The 21730-nt window shown below is 42.1% G+C and overlaps 2 protein-coding genes across 3 annotated transcripts in view; one reads left to right on the forward strand and one right to left on the reverse strand.

Annotated features, from left to right (window-relative positions):
• The window catches only part of LOC144065867 (uncharacterized), an 18729-nt gene extending 9114 nt beyond the window's left edge, over window positions 1-9615 (forward strand). For both annotated transcript variants that reach the window (XM_077589066.1, XM_077589065.1), the window contains exons 2-3: window positions 6337-6843; window positions 7254-9615. In XM_077589066.1, coding sequence (XP_077445192.1) covers window positions 6444-6843; window positions 7254-9292 — 2439 coding nt within the window. In that variant the 5' untranslated portion in view covers window positions 6337-6443 and the 3' untranslated portion in view covers window positions 9293-9615. The remainder of the gene's footprint in view (window positions 1-6336; window positions 6844-7253) is intronic.
• The window catches only part of LOC144065871 (uncharacterized), a 120575-nt gene that overhangs the window by 40978 nt on the left and 57867 nt on the right, over window positions 1-21730 (reverse strand). The gene's annotated exons all lie outside the window — the stretch shown is intronic.

The following is a 21730-nucleotide window of genomic DNA, read 5'->3' on the forward strand; positions in this document are numbered from 1 at the left end:
TACAAGCGGCGAAGATTTTGCCTTCAGACGGGAAAAACATAAAAAAAAAGAATAGAAATACGAAACATATTGTGGAAATGTGTGAATTATAAACCTTTTCTCCAATGGAAAAATGATAACCAACTGATCTTTTTTAGTCATCTCGTTTTAAAAACTCATACAATCAATACAACAAAGATAATAACGAAATCATTTAATTTATAAATGCCATTCGGGTATAAATTGTTAAAATATTTAGAGACACAAGTCAAAGTTTTTGCCAGGTTTAACAGTATTAAAATTTAAATATACAAAAAGCAAATTGATGATACGAGAATCGGGATTAATGAATATGCCACTTAGTTATACTTACTATTATCCTATTAATATTAAAACATGTTTTCATATTTATAAGAAAAATACTTGAAGCCAAACAATATATATTAACAGGGGTTTGATACTCGTGGACTGCAACATACATCATAGATCAATTTACAAATAGAAAGTTTGAATAAACCTTAGGAATGATAATAACACACTTTTTTTATTTCCGTTAAAAAAAGAACACAACATATCGTCAAAAAGCAGCGATTCCAAAAAAAATGTCTCACATTATTGATCCCCCCCCCAATTTTCAAATATAGATTGAATAATATACATACATGAAACATCTTATTTTGAACGGAAGGTTGGCATTACGGGAAACTGTCTTTCCCATCATGCACCCCTGACAAGAAATGCAAGGGCAAAAAAAATAAAGATGGCCGAATAGGGAGCGCTTAGTCTGCTAATATTTGACTTTTTGCCCGTCTAATTTGTCTTTTAATTTCAGTCGCTTAACTAAACTGAAGTATTGACGATGTTTCTAGCATTATTCACTATACGGATTCAACATCAGTCATCCATCTTAAAACTGTGCAACTTTATTTAGCTTAGCTTCGCTAGCTAGCTGCTATAAAAAAAACAAGCGTCTCCATCAACACGTCGTAAAAAAGCTGAATTCAATTGTGCGAAATGGCTGCCATAAAACAACAACAAAGTTCCAGGGGGAACTTTTTGACGTAAAAGAGGACCTTACACGGCACCGCCACCCCATTGAATGCAAATTAATGCAAGCAAAAGTTATTCTTCACAGACTAGAAGGTGGGTTCACTTTTGATGAGCATTTGTTTACAGTACACAGCGTGATTTATAATTTCCGTGTCCAAATGTTATTCTATTGATGTTGCAATGTATGTGAGATTATTTGGGTGTGTACATTTTATTATCTCCCAATTCCATTTTTAAAAGCCTGCAGTTGGGAATACTACCCGTGGATTACAATATTTTGCATGTGTGAAGACGTTGACTGCGTCTATTGGTCCAAAAATTCATGAAACAAAATAAACCCCCATCCACCCAGCCGAACCCCAATTTACAAATTTCTCAAATACACACTTCAATTTTAAAAAAGAAACGTCTGTCTTCTTTCTAATTGTATCATAATAATAATAATAATCGGACATAGGCTTTGTCATCATCATTGACTCGACAAAAGCCTAATTGTCATCATACCCAGCTGCCTATGACGAAATTGGTAGTGCTTCTCCACAAGGTGCGCTTTCCCGGCAAAAGGCCCAAATAAGTGATAATTTCAGACTCGTTGGCATTCTGCCGTGATGGATATATTGCATCATCCCTCGGGCGCAACCAAATCCCGCCAACTGCAGAAAAAGTTTGCCTCGCAGATGCCAACAAAGAAAAAAAAACGGATCACTTACCTCCCACTGTCTCCTCACTTACCTTCAGTCAGTCAGTAGGAGGCAGATCACCGCCCAACGTCCTTCATGTTACCTCACACCGAAGTTATTACACAGAAGGGATTGTGTGTTGTGCTACTGTAAGTTCAGAGTCCTGATGGCTGTTGGAAAAAAACTGTCCTTAAGCCTATTTGTCCGTATTTGTGAGACCTGTAGCGTCTGCCAGAGGTCAGCAGCTGGAACAGGTTGTGACCAGGATGGTATGGGTTCCCGGCTCAGCTGAGGTAACGAGGGCTGGCAATGTCTTCCAGTGAGGGCAGAGAGCAACCGACGATCCTCTGGGCAGTGTTAATCACTCTGCATGGCCTTTTTGTCTGTTGCCGTGCTTCCAGCGTACTACACTGTAATCCAGTATGCCAGGATGCTCTACACAGTGGCTCTATAGAAGATCACCAGAAGCTTAGTTTCCAAGTTGTTCATCCTGAGTACCCTGAGGAAATGGAGTCGTTTCTGGGCCTTCTTCACTACTGCCGTGGTGTATGTAGACCAGGAGAGCTTATCCGTCACCTGGACCCCCAGGAAGTTAAAGGACTGGACCCTGTCTACACATACTCAATTTCTGAGGAGTGGGGCCAGATCTGTGCTGTGTTTGCGAAAGTCCAGGATTATTTCTTTAGTTTTTGTGGTGTTCAGTGTGAGATTGTTCACAGAGCACCACAAAGACAGTTTGTTGACCTCATCTCTGTAGGCTGACTCATCCTCTCCTGAGATGAGTCTGACCACAGTGGTGTCTTCGGCAAATTTGATGATGGAGTTAGAGTGGTGGGTTGGTGTACAGTCGTATGTGTACAGGGAGTACAGAAGAGGACTCAGTACACAGCCTTGAGGGGAGCCAGTGCTCAGTGTAATGGAGGAAGAGAGGTGGGGACCAAGTCTAAAAGTTTGTGGTCGTCTGGTTAAGAAGTTCTTTATCCAGCACCAGATGGGAGAGGATAGTCCAAGGTGGGAGAGTTTGTCAGCCAGAGTGTCCGGTAATATAGTGTTGAATAAATAAAATAAAATAAAATCAGACTTAGGCTTGTCATCATCATTGACTAGACAAAAGCCTAATTGTCATCATACCCAGCTGCGTATGACGAAATTGAAAGTGCTTCCCACAAAGTGCGCTTTTCCCAGGCAAGAGCCCAACCAAGTGATAGTTTCAGACTTGCTGGCACTCTGCCGAAGGCTGAGCTATAATCAATGAAAAGCTTCCTCACGTAGTTCCCATGGTGCTCCAGGTGGCTCAGTTCTGTGTGTAGAGCAATGGCGTTAGCATCCTCAGTGGACCTGTTAGCTCTATAATCAAACTGGTGAGGGTCAACTGAGGGAGGGATTGTATTCCTGATATGGCGGGCTATCAACTTTTCAAAGCACTTCATGATCACAGGCGTGAGAGCAACAGGCCTATAATCATTCATCCTGTCAATGGTTGGCTTTTTGGGGACGGATAATGGTGGCAGATTTCAGGCAGGATGGAATGATGGATTGTTGCAGGGAACAATTGAAGATCTTTGGGAAAACACCAGTCAGCTGGTCAGCACAGGCTTTGAGCACCTTCCCAGGTACTCCGTCAGGACCAGCAGCCTTCCTGGTGTTCACAGTCCGCAGTACCTGTCTCACTTCATGTTCCTGAAGCGCCAATGTACTGCTGCAGGTTGGTGGTGGATAAGTTGAGACTGGGTCTGATTTGTCAGTCTCAAAGCGGGCAAAGAAACGGTTCAATTCCTCTGCTAGTGAGGCATCTGCGTTAACAGCCACATTATTGTCATTGTAATTGGTAATACAGACGCTCCCCTACTTACGAACGAGTTAGGTTCCGAGCGATTGTTCCTAAGTTGAATTTGTTTGTAAGTTGATTCAGTGCTATATTTTGTATTATAATTTATGTTTAAGGCCTATATAAGTATATTGAAGGTTTATATAAGTGCATTTGTATGTTTAAGGCTTGTATAAGTAACACGCATTGGTTTGTACTGAAAAAAACATTTAATAAAATGGAGAGAATATGTACAGTACTGTATAGAGAGAGAGAGATTTATGTATTAGAAACTGGCCGAAAGAAGCGATCTAACGACGATTGCACAGTTTTCTTCTTTTTTTCATCATAAATGATGCTGTAGCACTGTATGGCATCATTCAATTGATTTGCAAACTTTGTGCAACGTTCAATATTTGGGTCCTGCTGCTCGATCTTTCTGTTTATAAATGGTACTGACGGTCGAACGATTCAAGTTGTTATATGTGCAACGCTTACCACTCTCACGCGCATCAAGCTTCGTTATTATTGCCACTCGTTTCAAATGAAATGGCTTGCCTCTTCCTTGCAACTCCCTCAATAGAAGCCTTTCACTTTTTACCAACCATATTCAATAATGGATGCACGAGATATTTAATGATACAGATGAAAAAGGTTCTTTGCGCACTGGAGATACGTCACGCACTTCCGCATTGCAACGAAGAAGGTAGATGCTGGGTGAGCTGAGCCCTCACAGCGCCAAGCGTATTAGCGGCGGAAAGAGGCACTTCTCGGAAAAAACATACAAAATTGGACTCACGAACATTTTTCGACTTAAACGCAATTTGCAGACATGTTCGTATGTACCGTTGTTCGTAAGTTGAATGTTCGTAAGTAGGGGAGCGTCTGTATGTCGTATTCCCTGCCACATCTATGAGTTATTTCCTGTGAAGTGCTCCTCAATTTTCTTTGTATTTGCTGCCTTGGCCTTTTTAATGCCTCTCTTCAGCTCTGCTCTGGCAGCGCTGTATTGTACCTTGTCCCCTGACCTGAAGGCAGTGTTACGGCATTTGATGAGTGTCTGTGTCTCCTTGGTCATCCAGGGTTTTTGGTTAGGAAAAAAACATATCCGTTTATAAACAGTGACGTTGTCCGTGCAGTTGTTGATGTAGGAAAGTACAGTGTCCGTGTAGTCCTGGAGGTTGTGTTGTTCAAAAAGTTCCCAAAGTGGTGCGGGAAAAACAGTCCTGCAGCTGAGAAAGGACGTCCTCGGGACATGTTTTTATTATCTTTATTTGTGGCCTTGTTAGCCTCCGGAGTGGGGTGAATGAGGGGGTGAGGTACAGGCAGAGATGGTCTGATCTAGCTAGGTGAAGGAGGGGTGTGGCTCTATAAGCATGTTTGATATTAGAATAAACATGGTCTAGAGCAGGGGTGCAGGTTTTCATTCCAACTCAACAAGAGGATAACTTTTGCAAGTGTAATCAGTAAATTAAAGTCAGGTGCTACTTATTTTAGAAGACACCTGATTGGTTAAAATGTCGGCACTGGATCGGTTGGAACAAAAAACAGGACCCAATGCGGCCCTCGGCGGAATCGGTTTGACACGTGGTCTAGAGTTTTATCTCCTCTGGTGTGACACTTCACGTACTGGATAAACTTAGGCAGAACAGCCTTTAAACATGCTTTGTTGAAGTCACCGGCGACAATAAAGACTCCATTGGGGTGGTCAAGCTGCTGTTTGTTTACGGCCGCTAGCAGGATGCTAAGTGCCATGCTAACATTAGCTTCCAGTGGGATGTAAACAGCCATTACAATGACAATCGTTAGCTCTCTAGGTAGATAGAATGTTCTGCACCGTACTGCCAAGAGCTCTAAATCCGGGGAGCAGTGAGTGTTAATGATCTTATTATTGCAGCACCATTCATTGTGTATGTACATGTAAAGGAGAACCCCCCCCCCCCCACCCCCCTTTGCTTTTCCCTGATAATTCTTTCGAAAGATCATTTCGAAACAGCGCCCGGCTAGCTAGCGATACCGCGGTGTCAGGGATTTCCAGGTGTAGCCACGTTTCCGTGATGAAAATAATGTTGCAGTTCCTGACAAAGCTGTTGGTAGCAAGCTGAAGTTCCAAATCGTCCATTTTGTGGGTGATGGATCTGGCGTTGGTCAAGAAGATACTCGGAAGCGTTGCTCGGTGTGGTTGCTACCTTAGCTTAGCAGCTAGGCCTGCCCGGCATCCGCGCTTTTGCTTTCTTTCCCTTCGCCGCCGCCGTCGTACTCTGAGTGGGCTGACTATCCACGGACATCCCGGTGGTCTCAAGATTTCCTCGGGAATATTGTAGGTCCGTTGGTAATCTGTTGTGATGTATATATCGCATCTGCTCCCGAAAGTAATTAAATCCTGGAGACTTTAGAAAAAGTTTGCCTCGCAGATGTTAGTAAATAACGATAAGATTGAGAAAACAAAACACCAAACAGGAGAGCATAGAGCCGCTGCACCCGTGCGCGCCACCATCTTGATATCTTTGTTGGATCCGGGGGAGCCGTTTGGGGCCGAGGATTCTTTTGCAGCCCTTCAATGGCAGCGGAGGACAAAAGTCGCATGTCGTTGTCTAACGGTGATGTAGTGTTGAAACCGAGGTTATGTCCTAAAAGTTACTTCTTCAATGATTTATCATAATGTTCATTGAACTTGTCAACATTCCCACTGTGATTGATTGTTTTGTGACGAAATGAATGTATGGCGCCCTCTTCCGTTTGGTTTTATTTCTGTGAACAAGAAATTCAGTCATTTTATAATTGGAAAATGGTTGATCATTTATCTTTGTGTCTTTGCAGGTTTCAGAAATGATCTTGGTGCTGATGGGCAGGAGTCTGTTGACCTTGAAGGGGAAGTTGAGCTCCCACAAATCAAAGAGGAGGAGCAAGAGTTCCCTCAACAACAAATGGGAGACGAGCAACTTCCGATCAAAACGGAGGAAGATCATTTCACCTGGTCACTTAGTGAGTTCATGAAGAGGGAAGATGTTCTGGGCGTGGCCAGCGGAGGGGCGGAGCCTGCAAACACCACAACATGGACCCAAATTAAAGAGGAGGAGCCAGAGTTCTCTCAACAGTGCAAAAGAGAAGAGCAACCTCCAATCCAAAACGAGGAATGTGTCAAATGGTCAACTGGTGAGCCTTTCAAGAGTGAAGATGATCTGGGCGTGGCCAGCGGAGGGGCGGAGCCTGAAAACGCCTCAGCATGGCCCCAAATTAAAGAGGAGGAGCCAGAGTTCTCTCAACAGTGCAAAAGAGAAGAGCAACCTCCAATCCAAAACGAGGAATGTGTCAAATGGTCAACTGGTGAGCCTTTCATTAATCCCCCAAATAATAATAAACCTGCTACTGAAAAAAAGATAATGCTTTTTTTAATGCCTCCCCTTTGGCGATAGCATTTTAACATAATTAAAATCTAAAACATAAAAGACAATGTTTACAATGAAAATGCTCCAAAAAAGATTTCACTAATTTTAAGGAGCTACATCACCAGTGAAGAAACTTTTCTGACCAATAGTGCCATACTTTGAAAAATGCCCCTATAAACAGTTTTCAACTCATGTTGCTGTTGACGAGAGTACTACAGTAGTAAGTACTGCATTGTGACGAAATGAATGTATGGCGCCCTATTCCGTTTGGTTTCATTTCTGTTAACAATAAATTCAGTCATTTTATAATTAGAAAATGGTTAATCAATTATCTTTGTATCTTTGCAGGTTTCAGAAATGATCTTGGTTCTGATGGGCAGGAGTCTGTTGACCTTGAACGGGAAGTTGAGCTCCCCGAAATCAAAGAGGAGGAGCCAGAGTTCCCTCAACAACAAATGGGTGACGAGCAACTTCCAATCAAAAGGGAGGAAGATGATTTCACCTGGTCACTTGGTGAGTTCGTGAAGAGGGAAGATGTTCTGGGCGTGGCCAGCGGAGGGGCGGAGCCTGCAAACACCAAAACATGGCCCCTAATTAAAGAGGAGGAGCCAGAGTTCCCTCAACAGTGCAAAAGAGAAGAGCAACCTCCAATCAAAAATAAGGAATGTGTCAAATGGTCAACTGATGAGCCTTTCAAGAGTGAAGATGATCTGGGCGTGGCCAACATAGGGGCGGAGCTTCTGAGCGGCAGCTCAACAGAAGGATGGCGAGCAGAAAATTTAATTGCTCCTTTATTAGATGGCAACGACTTGCTTTTTGACGATGATGATGTTGAAGATGTTAAGAAAAATCGCAGTGGCGACAAACTCTGCAAATGCTTTCAGTGTGGGAAAACTTTTGGGAAAAAGTCTTCTTTGAAAACACATATGAGGAGCCACACTGGGGAGAAACCCTTATCATGTACAGTTTGTGGTAAAACATTTACACACAAGGGAAAATTAAAAATACACACAAGAACCCACACGGGTGACAAATCATTTTTATGCTCAGTTTGTGGTCAAACATTTACACGGAAGGAACACTTAAATCTTCACACAAGAACCCACACTGGTGAAAAACCATTTTCGTGTTCAGTTTGTGGTAAAACATTTACACGGAAGGACCACTTAAATCTTCACACAAGAACCCACACTGGTGAAAAACCATTTGCGTGCTCAGTTTGTGGTAAAAGATTTACAGAGAACGGAATCTTAAAAATACACATAAGAACCCACACTGGTGAAAAACCATTTTCATGTTCAGTTTGTGGTAAAACATTTACACGGAAGGAACACTTAAATCTTCACACAAGAACCCACACTGGTGAAAAACCATTTGCGTGCTCAGTTTGTGGTAAAAGATTTACAGAGAAGAGAAACTTAAAAAGACACACAAGAACCCACACTGGTGAAAAACCATTTGCATGCTCAGTTTGTGGTAAAAGATTTACAGAGAACAGAAGCTTAAAAATACACACAAGAACCCACACTGGTGAAAAACCATTTGCATGCTCAGTTTGTGGTAAAAGATTTACAGAGAACGGAAGCTTAAAAATACACACAAGAACCCACACTGGTGAAAAACCATTTTCGTGTTCAGTTTGCGGTAAAGCCTTTTCTCAAAAGCAAGAATTACAAAAACACACAAGAATCCACACAGGTGAAAAACCATTTCCGTGTTCAGTTTGTGGTAAAACATTTACACGGAAGGCAACCTTAAAAATGCACACAAGAACCCACACTGGTGAAAAATCATTTTCGTGCTCAGTTTGTGGTCAAACATTCACATGGAAGCACTGCTTAATTAGTCATGCAAGAACCCACACTGGCGAAAAACCATTTTCGTGCTCAGTTTGTGGTAAAAGATTTACAGAGAAGGGACAGTTAAAAATACACACAAGAACACACACTGGTGAAAAACCATTTGCATGCTCAATTTGTGGTAAAAGATTCACAGGGAACGGAAGCTTAAATCTTCACACAAGAACCCACACTGGCGAAAAACCATTTTCGTGCTCAGTTTGTGGTAAAAGTTTTACAGAGAACAGAAGCTTAAAAATACACACAAGAACCCACAGAGGTGAAAAACCATTTTCGTGCTCAGTTTGTGGTAAAAGATTTACAGAGAATGGAGGTTTAAAAGTACACACAAGAACCCACACGGGTGAAAAGCCATTTTCGTGTTCAGTTTGCGGTAAAGCCTTTTCTCAAAGGCAAGATTTACAAAAACACACAAGAACCCACACTGGTGAAAAACCATTTTCGTGTTCAGTTTGCGGTAAAGCCTTTTCTCAAAAGCAACAATTAAAAACGCACACAAGAACCCACACTGGTGAAAAACCATTCTGAGAATACATGTTGGCTAAGGATTGAAAGCCTACCATAACTCAATCTTCGTTTTATTCTCCATCTCTTGATGTTTATTGTGCCCAATCTGAATAAATCAAACCATTCTCCATTTTGGAGCATCAACCGGATGTTTCTTCGACGGACAGTTTGTCGAACAGACATTTCGTCGATGGATTCGCTCGCTCTCAAAGTTATAAACATGAGAGAGGGAGAGTTTGTCATTGCATTGACAATTAAACACTTTAGCATGTCACATATACAAACACACACCGTTTACAAGAAATTACAAATAATATACTAATAGTCTCGATGTGTCTGTTCGGCGAGCTGTCTTGCGTCGTCGCGGGCTAAAAGTATACTAAGACTTATATTTGTTTTTATAAAAATGACCAGATAAAGTATTTCAACACCTTGCTGTATTGCAAGTTCTCTCACTTAGAATTTGAGAGAATGAAGGTTCATCTGCACCTCACAGTCAACATGAATCGGACGTCTACCGCCATCAATGGCAGCCGATGGATTAAATGAGTACTGAGTGTAGTGTGGCCAAGCGGTCCAATGTGCTGGATTTAAGCTTCAGTCTCAGGAGGCATGGGTTCAAATCCAACAACTGCGAATAATTCACAGGCTGTTTATGAGATTTAGTCGTAAGGATAGACTTAAAAGACGCAAATGTGTTGTGATAAGCAGTGGCCAATGACGGCTTTGCTTGCTTTTTCAATTTCTGTATGAGGGATCATTGTAATCGCAGTATAATTGTATTTTGCATTCTGAAAATCTTGTTTACACTTTTTAACGTGTAATATCGATCCACACTATTCAAATACAGTAATACCTTAAGATACAAGCTTACAGTGGGATCGAGCTAGTATGTCAATTTACTCGTATCTCAAGTCAATTATTCCCATAGAAATGAACAAAATACAAATGACCTTATTTTCACGACTATAAGGTTCACCGCATTATAAGGCGCACCCTCAATGATTGACACATTTTAATTTTTTTCCCATATAAAGCACACTGGATTATAAAGCGCCCTGTCTATTTTGGAGAAAATTTAAGACTTTTAAGTGCGCCTTATAGTCGTGAAAATACGGTAATCAGTTTCCATCCTAAAAAAACACAAACATTTGTTCTAATTTACTACCGAATCACAATTGAGAACATCTGGTATGCTCATATTGCAAATTTGTCTTGTATGTTGGAACACTTGTATGTCAAGGTACTACTGTATAAGACAATTGAGTGTCGTTGAAGATTTTATTTACTTCCAAATTCTATCCGAAATAGTAGAGCCTAAATTAGGAAATTACAAAGTGAATAATCAATAATGTGATCTAAATGATACATTAGTAACATTAGTAGATATATGGTGTGAAAGACAATGGATTTGCTAAAAATAAATAAGTTGTACAATATCCTTATACTTTTGTCATATTATAAGATGAATCACGTTTTTAAACCGATTTATCGTGTCATCTTTTTGGTAGTTCCAATAAAGCTCTCTTTTTGGCGAAAAATACTTTTTGGGTCTTTTTGTTGACAAAATCAGCCTTCCAAATTCAAAGGTGACAAAAAAGAGAAGTGTTATGTGCTAAGATTTAAAAATTAAGGAAAATGAATACATTAATTTGAACAATTTGACAAATTAATAGTTTTCTTTCTACAGGGGTGAAAATACAGTAACTTCATGTCTGAAATTAGCGGTTAATTGTTTTTATCTTTTTGATGTTGAAGGGGATAATTGGTAGAAAAGTAACTACATTTTTATTTTTGCTTTACTTGGCTTATTTACATTAGAAAAGCGTAACCGGACGATTCGCCGAAAGACGTTTCGCCGAATGGATGTTTGGCCGAACGGAGGTTTCGCCGAAACTGGATCGTGTGTGTACACCAGTGGCGGGCGGTGCATTTTCTGGTAGCGCCTTCAACGTATCAATCCAACCCTCAAAAACTTTTATGGCTATAAAACCTCTACTGCAGCTACAGCTGCGACACATAAAAAAAAATCAATAAATTAATGCACAAAAATGGGGTAAAATCCACTTCCTAGCAGCATTTCATGATTAAATACAAATACTGGAGCTTTTCACACATGAAACCGGGCGAGGGGGTGATTTTTTTTCCCGTTTTTTTCCACGACAACGCACTCGTAAACGGAACAAACAAATTTAAATGAACTTGGATTAATATATACAGACACTCAAACATACGTTTAATGTAACTTTACACAAAACTGAATTCTAATTTTGTTGTAATCTTTTGTTACCTTCGTTTTCCGGGTTGGCGGTTTGCCACGCCTCCACCCTCACGTTCGCTATCGATGGACTGTTTGCTGTTGTATTGCCTTCAAAATATTCCCAAAATGATGCACACAAATGTCCTCACAATAGGATAACGCAAGACCACTTGCCAACGAGAAATAGTCTTTAAAGAACGATCGCGGGAGCTTCTTTCCTTAGAAAGAATAACAGGAAATACAATAGTCAAATATCAGAACTTGTCCCACAATTGAAATATTATTTAGGAATATAGCCATATTTTACTCACCAAAAAACCTTTTTACACAATATCCATCCTCCTTTCTTCCTTCTTTCCTATCGCCATCAAAGCTAATGATGAAAGTCGAGCCTGTCCTGTCATATTTCCGGCATAGTCCGTTTTGAAAATAGCTTTAAATCAACACAATAATATACTAGTTGCTTGTGGAGCTAAGTTAGCGCGCTGAAAGTGCCGCACACACCATTTTCCCGGCTGTAACAGGCTTGCTAGCTTCGGAGTTGACCGCCCTTTCTTAATGATGTCCATTTTTTTTCTGGAAAAGTCCGTCTGGAAAATAGCTTTGTGAGCAAACAGAATCCATTTGTTTTTGCTTCTCTCGGCCATTGTGGGTGGAGTTTGCGATCTCAGCTGCCTCGGGTACTGCTTTGGCCCGCCTACTAGCCAATCATAGTTGGTGAAACCAATGAAGTATTCCAGCCAGCAAAATGCTAACGCCTATGAAAAATCATTGTGGGGTTGCCAACTCGAAATCTGATTGGTTAAAAGCAACAGTCTAGTTTAATGCAGCAGAGCCCGCAAGAACTGATTGTGAAGGCTTTGAGGCAGGTCTGATCTGGCAACAAATAATGGCTGAAATGGGATTGGTTAAATGCTTCAATATGAAAACACACATCTGGAAGCAGTGCAACCAGGGGGAAAAGCAATGAAAGGAAGCTAAAATAAATAAAAATAAAATCAGACTTAGGCTTATCATCATCATTGACTAGACAAAAGCCTAATTGTCATCATACCCAGCTGCGTATGACGAAATTGAAAGTGCTTCTCCATAAAGTGCGCTTTTCCCAGGCAAGAGCCCAACCAAGTGATAGTTTCAGACTTGCTGGCACTCTGCCGTGATGGATACATCGCATCACCTCCCAAGCGCAACCAACTCCCTGCGACTGCGAAAAGGTTTGCCTCACCGATGCCAACAAAGAATAAAATGGATCACTTACCTCCCACTGTCTGCTTACTTACCTTCAGTCAGCCAGCAGGAGGCAGATCACCGCCCAACGTCCTTCATGTTTCCTCACCCCGAAGTTGTTACACAGAGGGGATTGTGTGTCGTGCTACTGCAAATTCAGAGTCCTGATGGCTGTGGGAAAGAAGCTGTCCTTAAGCCTCTTTGTCCGTGCTTTGTGAGACCGGTAGCCAGAGGGAAGCAGCTGGAACAGGTTGTGACCAGGGTGGTCCGGGTCCCCAACAATGTTGCCGGCTCTGCTGAGGTAACGAGGGCTGGAACAGGTTGTGACCAGGGTGGTCCAAGTCCCCAACAATGTTCCCGGCTCTGCTGAGGTAACGAGGGCTGGCAATATCTTCCAGTGAGGGCAGAGAGCAGCTGACGATCCTCTGGGCAGTGTTAATCACTCTGCATGACCTTTTTGTCTGCTGCCGTGCTTCCAGCGTACCACACTGTGATGCCGTATGCCAGGATGCTCTCCACAGTGGCTTTATAGAAAGTTACCAGAAGCTTAGTGTCCAAGTTGTTCCTCCTGATTACCCTCAGGAAATGGAGTCGTTTCTGGGCCTTCTTCACTACTGCTGTGGTGTTTGTGGAGAGCTTGTCCGTGACGTGGACCCCCAGGAATTTAAAGGACTGGACCCTGTCTACACGAACTCCATTTATGAGGAGTGGGGCCAGATCTGTGCTCTGTTTGCGGAAGTCCAGGATTATTTCTTTAGTTTTTGGGTTGTTCAGTGTGAGGTTGTTTATCGAGCACCACGAAGACAGTTTGTTGACCTCGTCTCTATAGGCTGCCTCATTCCCTTCTGAGATGAGTCCGACCACAGTGGTGTCATCAGCAAATTTGATGATGTAGATAGACTGGTGGGTTGGTGTACAGTCATAAGTGTACAGGGAGTACAGAAGAGGACTCGGTACACAGCCTTGAGGGGAGCCAGTGCTCAGTGTAATGGAGGAAGAAAGGTGGGGACCAAGTTTAACAGTTTGTGGTCGGTTGGTTAGGAAGTTCTTTATCCAACAGCAGATGGAGGAGGATAGTCCAAGGTGGGAGAGTTTGTCAGTCGGAATGTCCGGTTTCATGGTGTTGAAGGCTGAGCTATAGTCAATGAAAAGCGTCCTCACGTAATTCCCATGGTGTTCCAGGTGGCTCAATGCTGTATGTAGAGCAATGGTGATAGCATCCTCAGTGGACCTGCAAACTGGTGAGGGTCAACTGAGGGAGAGATTGTATTCCTGATATGGCGGGCTATCAACTTTTCAATGCACTTCATGATCACAGGCGTGAGAGCAACAGGCCTATAATCATTCATCCTGTCAATGGTTGGCTTTTTGGGGACAGGGATAATGGTGGCAGATTTCAGGCAGGATGGAATGATGGATTGTTGCAGGGAACAATTGAAGATTTTTGTGAAGACTCCAGCCAGCTGGTCAGCACAGGCTTTGAGCACCTTCCCAGGTACTCCATCAGGGCCAGCAGCCTTCCTGGTATTCACAGACCGTATTTCCAGTCTCACTTCCTGTTCCCGGAACGTCAGTGTATTGCTGCAGGGTGGTGGTGGGGGTGTTGAGACTGGGTCTGATTTATCAGTCTCAAAGCGGGCAAAGAAACGGTTCAATTTCTCCGCTAGTGAGGCATCTGCGTTAACAGACATTATTGTTATTGTAGTTGGTAATATGTCGTATTCCCTGCCACATCTTCTTTGGGTTATTTTCTTTGAAGTGCTCCTCAATTTTCTTAGTATATTCTGCCTTGGCCTTTTTAATTCCTCTTTTCAGCTCAGCTCTGGCAGCTCTATATTTCATCTTGTCCCCTGATCTGAAAGCGATGTTACGGCATTGTTTATTTATAGTGACGTCGTCCATGCAGTTTTTGATATAGGAAAGTACAGCGTCCGTATAGTCCTGGAGGTTGTTGTGTTCAAAGAGTTCCCAGTTGGTGCGGAAAAAACAGTCCTGCAGCTGAGAAAGGGCGTCCCCGGACCAAGTTTTTATTGTCTTTATTTGTGGCCTTGTTAGCCTCCGGAATGGAGTGTATGCTGGGGTGAGGGCTAGACAGAGGTGATCTGATCCAGCTAGGTGAGGGAGGGAAGTGGCTTTGTAAGCATGTTTGATGTTAGAATAAACATGGTCAAGATTTTTGTCTCCCCTCGTGTGACATTTTACGTATTGGATAAACTTAGGTAGAACAGTCTTTAAACATGCTCTGTTGAAGTCACCAGCAACAATAAAGACTCCATCGGGGTGGTCAAGCTGTTGTTTGTTTACAGCCATTAGCAGGAGGTTTAATGCCGTGTTGACGTTACCATCAGGAGGAATTGAGATCGCTGTTACTATGACGACCGTTAGCTCTCTCGGTAGATAGTAGGGCCTACATCGTACTGCTAGTAGCTCTAAGTCCGGGGAACAGTGAGTGTCAATGATTCTACTGTCACCACAAAATTCATTATGTATGAACAAGCAAAGTCCTCCTCCTATGCTTTTGCTTGTTAGTTCCTTTGAACGATCGTTCCGAAAAAGCGTTCGGCTAGCTAGCGATACCGCAGCGTCAGGGATTTGCGGGTGTAGCCACGTTTCCGTGATGAGAATAATGTTACAGTTCTTAACAAAGCTGTTGGTAGCAATTCGAAGTTCCAACTCATCCATTTTGTGGGTGATGGATCTGGTATTGGTCAAAAAGATACTCGGAAGCGGTGCTCGGTGTGGTTGTTGACTTAGCTTAGCAGCAAGGCCCGCCCGACAACCGCGCTTTTGCTTCCTTTCTGTTGGAGTAATCATTATTATAAATGTGTTTGCAATGCTTATTTAGGAATATAAAGCCTTATAATATACATGCTTACTATATTAATCAATATATATATATATATATATATATATATATATATATATATATATATATATATTGTTGATCGCTTTTATGTTAGAGTTAGAATTAATGTGTTTTCAACGAAGACAAACGCTTACTCCAAGGTCACTCTCCAGGACAGCTGGCTCCAGCTAGAGACTTAACAATTCACTGAGTCCTTGCTCCGAGGACTTATTACTGGAAGATACGCCTCAACCCTTTCCCCAGATACAAGTTCCAGGATCTACAAGAACTCTTAAACTACTTTGTTTACCTTATAATGAAAATATTATGCAATTCCTCACGCCATTGTTTGGGTGCCTTGTTCAACTTTTATGCTCACTTCGGCAATTCTCGCCATCTAGGGTGTTATTGTACTGATTACATAAACATGTTTTTCGAGTGTCGCAATTAAATACAATGATTCAGTTACTGCAATTCAGAATGCCTTGTGGACTGAGACGACGTCACAAGGCACCTCCTTGCAAGTTGTAAGCAGTTATGTTGAAAGATGTTTTCCTATTTTAATTAAATATTACTAATAATGATTTAAAAGGTTTGAATCATTATTCCAACATTTTCTCTCCGCCGCCTTCGCCTCCTTCGACGTGCTTTGAGTGGGCTGACTATCCACGGAGATCCCGGAGGTCTCGAGATGCCCTTGGGGATATCGTAGGTTCGTTGGTAGTTCGTTGTGACATCGGATATATCGCATCTCCTCCCGATAGCAATTAAGTCGTGGCGACTGTAGGAAAAGTTTGCCTCGCAGATGTTGGTAAATAACGATAGGATTGAGAAAAGAAAACACCAAACTGGAGAGCAAAAAGCCGCTGCATCCGTGTGCACCGCCATTTTTGCTAGTCCGACTTAGGGTTTATACAGTAGCTCTAACAAATTCCGAATTACAAGGATTGTATCTGCTTATTAGACAGCCTACTGGTGATAACATTGATGTCCAGGATGATGCAAATTATGAAAATGAGTTGAATGAGAATGATTTTGTTCTTCCTTTTTCAGGCCAGATATGCAAGTAAGGTGAATTCTGGTAAAGATCGAGACTACGGACTTCCCAAGTGTATTTGTATTTGTCATAAATAAAAAATGATTATGGGATTGCGTACACATAATAATAGGGGGGAATGTTAGGTTTATCATTATTATAGATGTGTATCAATATTATTATATTATATGTGCTTGCAACGAAGAGTTATTGACATTAATACAAAAGGCATTTTAATGCATCTCTTGCAAAAGTAAGGACTGTGGTTCACATCAAGAGGACTGGGAATGGCCTTGGGCATGAAGAGGGTTCACAACAAGCGCTCTTGGGAAGATTCGACAGACCTACAGTTGCTTTGAGAACTGTGATAAATTGTTATGAGACTCTAAATATGTTTAGACTTCTGTGGGGCATGGCGTTAAAATCTTATGAATAAATTAGCGAGAAAGACCTCGAGTTGTTAGAATTATCCTGACCGGGAGCGCGGATGGATGTATTCTCTTCTTGCAAGAATTAAACAAAGATGTGACTTCAGATGCCTCTTTTATTGTGAATTTGGAAATACCTAAGGATAACCTTATCAGATCCCACCATGTCACCATCTCATCCACATGTTTCCATGATGATATCTCCTCCCTCAGCTAAAGTCTTTGGGCTCTTTGTATGAGAATACATGTTGGCTAAGGATTGGAAGCCCATCATCACTCAATCTTTGTTTTATTCTCCGTCTCTTGATGTTTATTGTGTCCAATCTGAAAAAGTTAAACCATGCTCCATTTTGGAGCATCCACTGTTGGAAGACACCATGGTTGAGAAACAATGGACAGCCACATGGACCCAATGGTTCTCGCTGACCTGCCGGACACAATTTGTTCCTTTACTCCAACAGACATGGGCTTGTGTAATGTTGCTTTTGCACTTTTCACATGACTTCCAATCCGGTGCATGTCAAATGCAGTCTTTATAATTCAACTGTTCATTTCAGTAAATACTACAATGACATTGAAAAAGACTTTTTAAAAGGTACTTAGTCAAATGAAAATGACAGTGACTGAGGATGGCAATCACATATTTGGATTATTATTCATTAAAAAAAGCAATTCTTTTTGTCACTTGTCCTGAATCAAGATGCCTCTTGAATTGTAGGAAGTTTTCCTGCTTCCTACCTTGGCGTCTTGTGGAGCTTGGCCGTCTTGGTATTTGTCTCCTTGACTGCCCCCCTCAGGTCAGTGGTGTGGTCCTGGATCAGCTTTGGCATATAGCCGATTCATTACAACTTGGTCCCAATGGTGGAAGCCTATTGACAAGGACGACGTTTAAAACGTTAAGACAATTTGGAAAACGAGCACTTTTTAATCAGTGCTTTTTTAATGAAAATGTTGACCATAATTCTTGCTAAACTTTTATTCTTAACAATGACACTAACCTTCAGAACAATGTTGCTCCACCTCCAGGAAAGGTGGGCCACTAAAAAAGCAAACATGTGGGGGTCTCTTTTAAGGTGCTCAGTCAGCTTGATGTCTGCCATCTATAGAAGAAATGGCATAATGAACATTTTGATGGAGAACATTGCATCGGTACAAAGTGGGTTAAGGATGACACATTGAGTTTTTTTTTTGTAAATGTACTCGTTCTCTAGGCATTCTTGACCACCTTGCACACCATCATGGACTTCAAGAGGAAGATTTGTCCATTTTTGCCCATGCTCAAGGCTATTCTTGAATCCCAGACCTTGAAGGAATACTGCAGGAGCAGATCGCCTTGCGACTCGATGCATTCATCAAAAGCTGAAGGTGACATGTAAGCAAACTGGACTTGATTCCTGAGCAAATGTTTTGCCATCTTGTCATTCAGTTACCTTCCAGCATGGAGAGATGCATGGTATCATTGGCTTTCCCTGGGAATGCCAAGAGTTACATCCAGGGCTTTCTTGAGCTGCTCTTACCCTTCTTCACAGCATTGCAGCAGAATTTTAAATAAGCCAAAAGACACTTACAATGGCTGTGAGACACCGTTCTCACAAAATAGAAATAATCTACTGTATAGGTATTGTCATATGCTCTGTTTGTGTTACGTCTTTTGGACCAAAATGCAGGGAAGCAGGCAAGGAGAAGGAAGTAGTACTCAATCGAAACTTTAATAACTTAAACTGTAGGCAATAGACTAACAAAAGACTTGGCGTCGAATAACAAAACCAAATCTGACGAGGGGAGACACGGGAAAGCTAGGAGCGAGGCACGCCATGTTGGATCGAGGAAAATGTGGAAACATGGCATGGTAATCAGCAGACGATCCAACAATGACAAAGCAGTCAGTGGGGTTTAAATAGACTGGCATGGGTTGACGAGACAATTCGGAACACCTGGGAAACACAAGAGGGACGAAGGATACACCAGGGGCGGAGACACGACAGCTGAACACAATGGGCAATCACTCAGACAGGAAACCAGGTGGGAAAAAGCAAAACAAAACCAAGCAACCCTAACAGTTTGTCTGTTGTGTACTAAAGGAAGTTTAAGATTACATCCATGTTCGTTTCACTGAGCTGTTCATGTTTTGTTTCATTATGTTAGGGGACCTTCATGAGACAAAATAAAAGGTGATGTTGAATTAATTTCTTTCTAATGGGGTTCAGGTTTACGGAAGCTGATCGCACTCACCTTGAAAATAAAATAAAGTCCTGGCCGTTTTTCAAATTAATTCATCTTTGGTGTGGTGTTGTTTTTTTGAAGTATTTTTTTCTTCATTTTTCAAATTAATTTATTGTCTGAGGGTGTTTTTCTTTGTTTTTCAAAATGTATTTTTGGCATTATGTTTTTGAATTATTTTTTTCTTGTTTGTTTTTCGTTTTTATTTATTTTTTCCTCAGAAAGAAAATACATTCAAAAATAGAGCAAACAGCAGTTATCGACATATTTGGAAGTCTCGCGTGGACTGCGTCCCCCTAATTCTAGACAGGAGGATCCGTGCTCGCGTACACACCTACCTCCATTCAGCACAATCATGTTTTATCCAGATATTTGGCAAAGACAGTGCGAGACAGCCCAGTCATCAAGTCACCTTAATGACAAGTACGCTTCTAAGTTTCCTCTCGTATAGAATTTGAAACCCCTCTTCTTGGCCACTCTGTAGTCAAACATTCATTTGGAAGGAAAACTTAAAGCATCACACAACAAATCCACACAGCGCAAAGACCTTTTCAAACATTCAGTAAGAGAGCAACTTTTTTGCTCAGTTTATTGCCAATGTTTTATTCCTAAGGACAGGAATTTCTTTTCTCATATTTAGATGTAATTTTCGATTGTTTTCACTTTTTTTACCTGTCTTGTTCAGTTGTTTTTTTAACTGGTACTGCATTTTCTTTTTGTTGAGAACATGCTCTCAAAGTGTATGAAACTAGAATGCAATTAAACACTTGTTGTTGTTAATATTTGAAATAGATGACAAAAAGAAAAATGGACTAAATGTAATGAAATAAAAATGAATTTTCCTATTTGACTATTTTCTGTTCCTTTTTCACAATGAATTTTAGGCCTTACCTGACATGTTTCGCGGTATCACTTCCGCCTTCATGAGAATGTCAAGGCATTTCAAAAAAACAATGCGTTTTTTATCAAATTCCGATCTTGTGAAAATGATGCGATCAGGCCAGATTTCCGATCTGATTTTTGATCAGTAGGAATCCCTCAGAAGAAAATGAGAAAAGAGAAGTTTTACCCAATTAATACTTTTCATGAACAAATTTTCTCAGCAATGGTAACACTTGGAAGTGGGGTGGTTTGCTTCTACAAAAAATGAACCTAGGTTAGTAGCAGAGAATGGTTTCGATCCATTGAGCCCTGAATTATGGGCCAACCACGCTTCCGCTGCACCACTCTGCTTCTTCTGACATATAACTTCACACTTCACAAGGTTACTCACAAAACTAATCAATCAAATCGAAGCAGATATACTGAGAGCACGTGGGTATTCCCACCTGCTGACGGAGATCCTGAGGACCACCAGCGCAAGAACTTCGGTCTCGGCTGGGGACTGGCATAGCCTTGGTTAGTCCTGCTATTCACAGAGTCATCCATTACGCATTTAAAAATTTCCATTACAATAAAAAACGCGGTACGAGACATTCGGCCCCGGGATTTACAAATCAAGATACCATGTTGAATTTAAACTTGCACTTAAGATAATAATACCCCACCGATGAATCATTACCTTATCGTGGTGGTGGGGTTTGTCAGTCCCAGTGACCCTTGGAGCTTTATTGTCCAGAGCCTTGTACCCCTGGTAGGGTTATCCATGGCAAACTGGTCTGATGCGAGGGATCAGACAAAGAATGGCTCAGAAGACCTCTTATGATGAGCAACATTATTGGACGACATCTTCCCTCACCCGGACGCGGGTCACCGGGGCCCCACTCTGGAGCCAGGCCCGGAGGAGGGGAGCGATGGCGAGCGCCTGGTAGCCGGGCCTAGACCCATGGGGCCCGGCCGGCCGGGCACAGCCCGGAGATGCGACGTGGGTTCCCCCTCACATGGGCTCACCACCTGTGAGGGGGGCCAAAGAAGGCGATCCCCGGCTGCAGAAACTATCTCTTGGGGCGTGGAATGTCACCTCCCTGGTTGGGAAAGAGCCTGAACGTGATGTTGAGAAATTCCGGCTAGACATAGTTTGGCTCAGCACTACACAGCTTGGGTTCCGGTACCACCCCTCTCAAGGGGGGTTGGACACTTCCAGCATCCCTCCATCTTCGGGTGGGGGGACGGCACCTGATTTGTGTGCATGCACCAAACAGCAGTTCAGAGTACCTACCCCTTTTGGAGTCCTTGGAGTGGGTGCTGGAGAGTGCTCCTTATGGGGACTCCCTTGTTCTGCTGGGGGACTTCAATGCTGATGTGAGACCTCGAGGGAGTGATTGGGAAGAACGGCCCCCCTGATCGAAACCCGAGTGGTGTTCTATTGTTGGATTTCTGCGCTCGTAGTGGATTGGCAATAATGAACACCATGTTCAAGCATAAGGGTGTCCATATGTGCACTTGGCATCAGGACAGCCGCATGTCTTGGATACTCGGGTAAAGAGAGGGACGGAGCTGTCAA

This window comes from Stigmatopora argus, chromosome 20 (genome assembly GCF_051989625.1).
Source record: "Stigmatopora argus isolate UIUO_Sarg chromosome 20, RoL_Sarg_1.0, whole genome shotgun sequence".
NCBI lineage: Eukaryota > Metazoa > Chordata > Actinopteri > Syngnathiformes > Syngnathidae > Stigmatopora > Stigmatopora argus.